The 9,195-nt window shown below is 41.3% G+C and overlaps 1 protein-coding gene across 1 annotated transcript in view; it reads right to left on the reverse strand.

Annotated features, from left to right (window-relative positions):
• The window catches only part of AKIRIN1 (akirin 1), a 12,550-nt gene that overhangs the window by 3,030 nt on the left and 325 nt on the right, over positions 1-9,195 (reverse strand). Inside the window, exon 2 of the mRNA XM_007947602.2 lies at positions 2,496-2,636. Coding sequence (XP_007945793.2) covers positions 2,496-2,636 — 141 coding nt within the window. The remainder of the gene's footprint in view (positions 1-2,495; positions 2,637-9,195) is intronic.

Here is a 9,195-nt window from a genome sequence, read left to right on the forward strand (position 1 = left end):
CAATTGAGCTTGATGTCCCCTGCGACTATGGTCCCAAGCCCGCAGGATCAACTACTCAGTCCCTCTGGGTAGCTGGCTGTGACCAAGCAAAAAGTCATTGACTCTTAAGGTAACAAATTAAGTTAAAGTTCAGGCACAAGGAACTTTCTTTTTGAAGTATGAATGAAAGACTTTAGGCACCACACATCTCATCCTTGATCCCTTCTGAATCTAGGTTGGTAAGACTGACATACTCATAAAATAGTAAAGACAGAAACCAAATTATCCAGGGGATGCTAGGAAACAGGTAAATCTAACACTAAAATCAGAACTTACACGGAGGACACTATGAATCGCATCACCTAAACAACAATTCTACCATGCTTCTAGGGCCCCTTTCCCAGGAGTCTGGAAAAAATCAAAACTAGTTTTTCAGACTCCTTTGTAGGTGTGACTGGATTTTGCCAATCCAATTCACTCACAAAAGACCTAAACCTAAACTCAGAAGTGAGACAAGGGGGAAGATAGGAAGGCACCAGACCATCTATTTTAGTGGTAAGGCTAGAAGAGCTGCAGCTTGGTTCTGGAGCTGGCAACTGGAACAGTAGATTCTACAGGTGGCTTCCTGATCATGACAGGAGCAACAGCTCTGGTGGTAGGCTAGTTCTAGGTGTTCCTTAAAGCTCAGCCTAGAATCTGTTTTTTTTCACCTCCTTAGTCAGTCTGTATGCCATTTACCACCCTGAAACAAATAATTTCCTACTTAAACTAACAAAAGTAGTATTTTTTCCTTATATATAAAATCTGCCCAAAACATCTAGTCAGTCATTATTTGTGATTGCTTCTCTACCCATAACATACTCAATTACTCCCAAAATTTATCACTGAAATTCAAGAGAACATTAAGGAGAGATTTGCTAGCTGTTAAGTTTTTTTATGGTTTGGATGAATGTTTACAGAGCAAATTAGTTTTCCATTCAAAAATTTATACTCATTTTGTTTTGTAAACATTAGCTGCACTTCCCTCAATGTAACAGGACTCTTCCTGCTTCCTCCTTGGGTTCCCCGTTTCCATTTGTCCTTCTTCCGTGTCCCTTCCTGTCTTCTGAGCTTTGTTTTGGGCAAATGTTGCCCTTTTGGTCTCATATGGTTGATTATTCTCAGGACTAAGTTCCTCATGAGTGTCACTGTTTATAGGCCTGTCTGTTGTTTGGCTGCAAAGCGATCCCAGAGGGTGGGTTCAGTTCTAAGTTTGAAGGGTGTCCAAGGGTCACAGTCTCAGGGGTCCCACCAGTCTGTTAGGCCAGTAAGTCTGATCTATTTTATAATTCTGAATTTTGTTCTGTATTTTTCTCATTCTAACAAGGACCTTTTGTGGTCCTGATCAGAGTGGTTGGTAGTAGAAGCCAAGCACCATCTAGTTTTTCTGGTCTCAAGGGAGAGTCTGTGTGGTCCATTAGTCCTTTGAACTAACTGTTTCCTTGAGTCTTTGATTTTCTTCATTCTTCTTTCCTCCAGATGGGGGATACCAACATTTGCATCTTAGATGGGGACTCACTAGCTTTTAAGACTCCAGCTGCTATTCACCACAGTAGGGTGTAGAACACTGTCCTTGTGAACTATGTTATGCCAATTGCCTTAGCTGTCCCCCAAGACTGTGGTCTTAAGCCCCTAAGCCCAATGACTCATTCATGTGCAAGACTAAGAGCCAGGACCTTCAGGTTATGAGAAGACAATTTTGAATCTAGGTAAACAACTTTTAGCTCTTACAACTGTAGAGTACTCTGTGAGGAAACAAACACTGGAGATGTTCGAGCACTGGCCTGTTGGCTATTTGACAGAAATATGGCAGACAAGACTGGTAACTGAACTGTGAGACCATGAAGATTCCCTCCAATCCTGAGATTCTATATTTGAGCACATCCTCTCTGACCAAGTATCAATGAAGTCATAGAGCAATGCTGTTCAACAAAACTTTCCGCAATGATGGAAATGTTCTGTATCTGCACTGTCCAAAATGACAGCCATATGTGGTTACTGATCACTTAAAATGTGACTACGGTGACTAGACAAACTGAATTTAAAATTTTATTTGCTTTTATTGTGATTTGGGTGAAGATTTACAGAGCAAATTCACTTTCCATACAGCAGTTCACATACTCTTTGTCTCATGACATTGACCACAGTTTACCACAATGCAACAGCTCCCCTCCCACTTCCTCCCCATAGGTACCTCTTCCCAGTGTCCATACCTTTAAAATAGACACATGTGGCTTCAGTATTAAAACAGTGCAGTTATAGAGGTACTCTTGCATTGGATAGAAGTCCAACCAAATCAAGCTAAGATTTTTTTTTTTCCAATTTCAAGACTCTACCATTTTAAAGGTATGTATAACAGATAATACAATGCATATACTTCACCAACTTTATTATTTAAGACAACATTTGTTAGGAAATCATTATTAAATACCATTTACAAACTCTTAAATGGATTCTGCACATCAAAACATACTTACCTGGAGAACTAGGTGCTGTGAGTGCTGAGGAGTGAGGCTGACTTTCTGAAGCACAAGCGTCACTCTGATTTAGAACAACCTCTAAATGTCTCCACCTCTGATAACGACTATATTCTTGCTTTATGTTCTGGAAAATTTGCTCTAATAAAAAAGAAATAAACTTGAGCATTCCTATTGTCATTCCTTCAAGCCTCCTTCAGAAATGGGAGAAGAAAGGTCTTTTGACTAGACTTCAGATACTCATGCTACTATGCAAGTCTCAATCTTCTCCCTCCTTCTAGTTATAAATATTAACAAGAAAAATGTTTATTCTGAATAAAACACTCCTCCTGTAGTCCCAAGACAGTGTGCCCTCTTAATGCCTTTATTTCAAAAATGCAGAGTTGTTGTTGTTGTTATGTGCCGTCGAGTTGGCCCCGACTCATAGCGACCCCTCCCTTAGGTTTCCGAGGCAGTATCACTACGGAAGTAGGATTGCCCAACCTTCCTTCTGAGGAGTGGTTGGTGGGTTTGAACTGCCAGCCTTCTGGTTAGCAGTCAAGTGCCTTAGGAACTATGCTACCAGAGCTCCCAACAATGCAGAGAAAGAAGCTATTTTGGCATAAGCCTCCCATATTGTTGCTGTTGTTATGTGCCGTCAAGTTGGACCTGACTCATAGCGACCTGTCCTTGGGTTTCTGAGGTGGTATCACTACAGAAGTAGATGGCCTAACCTTCCTTCCAAGGAGTGGCTGGTGGGTTTGAACTTCCAGCCTTCTGGTTAGCAGTCAAGTGCCTTAGGCACTATTTATATTCCTATGGCAATGAAGACCAGATCTGCCATTTGCTGGATTAACTAATACAGTTTACAGCAAAAACTGCCCTTTACCTAATAGGGAGCTACTTTAAATGTCCTTCAAGTTTTACAATTTCATAAATTGGGGCATTAGGTGTCAGTTTCTTACCACCTATAGACCTTCTGATAATGAAACTGCTCTTGTCCATTCCAGGGGCAAAGGACAACAAGAACCATTATGTTCATAGCCTGGACACCAACCAGGGGAGGATCTGAGATTTGCTGCTTGGAATTGATGGCCAGGGCTTAGAAAATAATTTCTTGATCCTGTAAGAGGCAGTATTTGGAAGGATCCAGATTTCTAAGTCAAGGTATGAACAAAATAAATTTGCTAACATTGTTTAAGGAAAGTGGAAACCAAAAAACAAACAAACAAACAACAAAAAAAACACCAACCCACTGTCATTGAGTCGATACCCACTTATAGCGACCCCCATTGGCTTTCTAAGGTTGTAAATCTTTATGGAAGTAGCTTGCCCCATTTTCCTCCCATGGAGCAGCTGGTGGGTTTAAACTACTGACCTGATTACCAGCTGCAGTGTAGTAAATTACCTGGTATGGCTTTTCTAGCCATAAGTCTTTGTAAACTCCATGGTGGAATTTGGTGTGAGCAACTGAGTAGCTCCTGATTGTTAAAGTTATCCACCTAGGGTATTTCTGTTGGGAGCAGCACAAAGTAATTTTCTGGGAAGTTCACTCTCTCTCGGGTATATAGAATTCTGATGTTGGGATTGGTCAGTTTGCCACTCTGCCAGACTCAAACGGAGCCATCCTAGAGGCTGTAGAAGTCTCTCTGACTGCTGGCTGAGAAAGACATGCTGCTGAGAGAAATGCACTCCTGAGAAAGAGACACCAAGAGACACGCACTGCTGGGAGAGAGACTGTTGGCTGAGAGACGGCTGGCTGAGAGAGACTGAGCGTTATTCTTGAACTTGAACTGTAGCCTGTTGCTTCCCTAACAAACCTCATAATCTGTGAGTTGTGTGTGGCCACTGCACTGAATTATCGAACCCAGCACAGAGGTAGTGGGTGCTGTGGGAGAAACAGTTGGTGTCAGGGTTGATGAAAGGGCTGGAGGGAGGCAGCATATCTGGCCTCGCAGGGATAGGCCCTGGGCTACTGACAGTGATTCTGTCCTCTTGTGGGTTAGAGGAGGTCAGAAGATGCGGCCTCCCTGCCCCTTGGCAGCAGCCAAATGCCTCATACACTGAGCCACCACAGCTCCAAAGGGAGTCAAGAACACACAAATCACACCTTGAGTGTATCCCTAGATACAACATACAATATAGAAGGATGAGGTTTCCAAATTTTCCATTTTTGTGGTATAATATATATTCACTTTCCTCCTTATGGGGAACTCTGGTGGCGGAGTGCCTAAGGCATTTGACTGCTAACCAGAAAGCTGGCAGTTCAAACCCACCAACCACTCCTCAGAAGGAAGATTGGCAATCTACTTCCATAAAGGTAACTGCCTTGGAAACCCAAGGAGGGGTTGCTATGAGTTAAGCTGACTTAAAGGCAGTGAGTTTGGTTTTGGTTTCCTCCTTATGAAAAATAAAGCCCAGAAAATTACATCACCTCTCCTCCAAAATCACATTATTTTAGTGTATACTTTGCTATAGCCCTATTATTACTATTTAAATGGGAGAGGTATTAATAATGCCACCTTGCAACTTATTAGCTGTATTATCATGATCTTGGGGAATCATTCACCATCTTTAGCCTAGTTCTTCAATATAAATGTTAAATGACTACTTAATAAAGCTGTGAGGATCAAAATTAAAGATACTAACATTGCTCTGGGAGCGTAGTGCCTAAGGCACTTGACTGCTAACCAGCAGGCTGGCGGTTCAAATTCACCAGCCACTCCTCGGAAGGAAGACAGGGCAATCTACTTCCGTAGTGATACCGCCTCAGAAGCCCAAGGAGGGGTCACTATGAGTCGGGTCTAACTCGACGGCATATAACAACAACAACAACAATAATAATACTGCCATAAAAAGGGAGGTACAGCCCAGGAACTGAATGAACTCAAAGCAGCTCCACATATATCTGAACCTGGTAACTCTCAGCCTAAACGCTGGAACAATGTAGGGTTAGAAAACTGTGCTATGAAGTCCATATTTTAAAGACTTGACTTTATGAAGTCATCACTTCATCTTTAAAATGTACTATTCTCCAAGCAAATACTTGCCAGATTCAATACAAAAATCTAAAGAACTACAAAGGCATGAAACAAGAAAGGACAAGAATGAATACAATACTTGTGAGAACAGAAGGTCTTTGATAAACCTGTAACTGCCTCCTCTTGGCCAAGTGAACAAATGGAAAGATATAACTTGGGGCTGGTAGAAGGACTAGTAATAAGTGCAAGAATCTAAATATAGAATCCACAGAGAAAACTAGGAGTTGTACTTTCAGGTTATTTATGTTAGGCTAAAACCAATTCTTCAAAACTATACAATGGCTCCTAGCTGCTAGACCAAAATTCAAATCCTTGAACATGTTCAACGCCTTCTAAGATATAGGCCCCAATTTTTTTTTTTCCAGTTTCATCTCCCACTACAACCCAGTTACCTTAAACTATTCCTTCCTTAAATTTTGGGTTTCCAGCCTTTGCTCAAGTAGTTTCCTTGAGCCTGAAATGGGGCTATGCCTCTCCCTCCACATCATTCAAGACCCAGCTACTTCAACCTAGAAGTTATTCCCCAACCTCCAAGTCATGACAAATTGCTTTTCATTTAGACTCAATTCACATTTAAATACCTCCCTGAAGTGAGCATCACCCTTCTATGCCTAGTATCCACCTGTCACTCAATAAAAATTTAAGGGATAAAAAGCCTTAATTTTATAGGCCTTTTCCATCAAATTGTTAAACGACACAGCATCTTTTTTTTTAAAGTGAAGTGAAAATATAACTTCTCCATCATCTGGAAAGAACGTTACAACCCTGAGGTGTATAAAATGAAGTTACTGTTTTAATTCACTTTTCCTTTAGTTTGCTTTATTCTTCCTAGTTATATAGCAACTAACATCCCCCGCCCCCCAGTTGATTTTTCTTTTTGAATACAAAGATTTCTGGCACCTTTCACTTAAGCCAAAGCATCAAATAACGAATCTAATGCTTTATACTTTTTCATGACAGAACTATATTCCAATAAGCATTAAGAAATATAATTGATCAATCTTTACAAAGAAATATTTTATTTTAAATAAAATATTTAAACACAAAACAGCTAAGAGACTAGCTTGCATGAATCTATCTAAAAATTTAAATTAGAACACTTCTCACATTGAGGTTTTCAAATCCACATTGTTATGTGAGCTACAATGGAATCAATCTAGAGAACAGTATTGGAAGAAACGGCATTTACATAAAACCCATCACCTTATGCTTTTCAAAATGCTTTTTCCATGTATCTCAATTGGTCCTCAACAATAAATAGGTAGGGCATTAGTCACATTTTGCAGAAAAGAAATCCAGAAAGATTATGTGGCTATTCTTGGACATTTGTAGGAGCACTATAAAGTGTCACTGTAAGTGAATACACCTATGTATGTCCCTCTACTTTTTTTTTTGGAACATTTTACTGTGTTTTAGGTCATTTAGTTAGGAAACTAAATTCAACTATTTATACACTGATTGTTCCATGGCACTGGTTGCTATCCCCAGTCAGACTCACCATTTCAGGACTCTCACCATTTCTACTCTGCCTTCCCGGTTTCAGTCTATCCATTTTCCCTGCCCTTCCTCCTTGCCTTCTCATTTTGCTTTTGGGCAAATGTTGCCCCTTTGGTCTCAAGTAGTTGACTGTTCTAAGGAGCACATTCCTCATGAGTGCTAGAGTTTATTTTACAGGCCAATCTTTTATTTGGCTGAAAGGTGACTGCTGTGAGTGGTTTCAGTTCCAGGTTAAAAGGGTATCTCGGGGGTTCCTCAAGTCTCTACTAGTCCAGTAAATCTGGTCTTTTTTTTTTTTTTTTAAATGAATTTGAGTTTTGTTGTGTATTTTTTCCATTCTAAATGAGCCCTTCTATTGTGTCCCTAGTCAGAGAAGTTGGTAGTGGTAGCTAGGCACCATCTAGTTCTTCTGGTCTCAAGCTAGAGGAGGCTGTAGTTCTGTGGACTAATTACTTCCTTGAGTCCAGTTTCGTTCCCTCTCCTTTGGTCCAGATGGGACGATATCAATAGCTGTAACTTAGAAGACTGCTTGCAAGCTTTTAGGACCCCAAACACTACTGGCCAAACTAGGATGTAGAACATTATGAACCATGTTATGCCAATTGACCTAGATGTCCCCTTAGATTATGGTCCTTAGACTGCAAGACCAATAACTCAGTACTACAAGGTGTTTGGCTATGTCTAAGAAGTTTCCATAACTGTGCCTGCATGTGCTCTATTATACATATGAATCTATATGCAACATGTACAAATATCTCTATACAAATGCACAACTGTAATTATATATGGATGTGCATGTACTCCCAGTCGCCGTCCCTCACCTACCCCCTACTTTTGAAGGGCTCTTTACAAAGACTTCTCACAAATGTTATTTCATTCTGTACATAATGCACTCTAAGGGTATATAACATTAGGTGGTCAGGGAATTTGAAAGTAGAACAGAGATCCTTCCGCGGCAGGGTTAATCAGGTAGTGGACGGGAGACTTGAAGAAGTGACTGTTTGGATTAGCAAAGGGAAGGGTAAAACATCATGATGGAAGATGAGGATATAAACACAATGTGGGTCTTGGGTGGGGGGAAAGCAGAGAAATAGTTTGAGGAAAGAACTAAAACTGACGAGGCAAGACAGGGTTATAGTTGATAAATCCTTTGAACACCATGATAAAGAAAAGGTGAACGTGAGTAAGAACACGGAAGACCAGCTTAGCTGGCAATAGCCGGCAATCTATTTAAGAATGAGGGCCTGAAATCAACACTGTTGATAGAAAAGGAAAAAGGAAATAACGCCTAAAGGCATGGTAACTGAAAGGGGAGAATAAAGAATTATTTTTAAGGCGATGCCAAAGTTTTTCTTGAGAAATAGGGGGAAAGAAAAAACCTCACAAAGAAACGACTTCCCAAAGCCCTTTACAATGACTAAATATTAATGCTGATGCACTTTCCTCTGTACTCCTGCACTACGATTAGGTTTCTTGGCTTGGCTGTCACATCAGCTCTTCCTCCTCCCCTGCCAATGTGTGGAATCTCTTATTGAGATTATCTCTGTTATCGATAAACTCCTACTTTCAAAGCCTCTGTTTATGGAAGGATTCTCAACTTCTAGGTAATGACCTACCGATTTTAAGTCATATACAGTACAAGACAATAACCATACAATTAAAATACTACTACTACTACTACTACTAATAATAATAAAGCAGGGCCAGTACATTCGAAAGGATTAGGCTGAGATCGGATTCTTCCTTCGACAACCTTTGGCCCCTAGGCTTGTGGAAATCAGGTCTCCCCACAAGTAGAGAGCTGAACTGCATACATTTAGGCCCCTTCCCAGTCATACGCCCCACCCCCGCTCCCCAAGGCCTGGTTCGTGAGTAGAATCCAATTTTCCAAGGCCCACTGGATCTACAGGGAGATTCAGTGCAGGCCCGGGCAGCGGAGGCAGTGGGGCTTCGGGGACAGGGAGGGCCCTGGGCAGCAAGGGATATTCCCATCTTCCCCTTGGGGCCCAGCCCTCTAAGCTCTTCAGATCCAGGAAAACCGAAAACTAAAACTGTGGCCCCACTACCCTCCCGGATGTCTCCCGCCCCCGGAAGCGACCAGGCCCAGCGGCACCCCAGTTCCCTTTTCTCAAGGCAAAGAAGGGGTACGTAAATTAATTGGCCTAGCATCCACGCCCCCCGCC

Source organism: Orycteropus afer, unplaced genomic scaffold, assembly GCF_000298275.1.
Source record: "Orycteropus afer afer isolate SDZICR_OR568_19922 unplaced genomic scaffold, OryAfe1.0 scaffold00192, whole genome shotgun sequence".
Classification (NCBI taxonomy): domain Eukaryota; kingdom Metazoa; phylum Chordata; class Mammalia; order Tubulidentata; family Orycteropodidae; genus Orycteropus; species Orycteropus afer.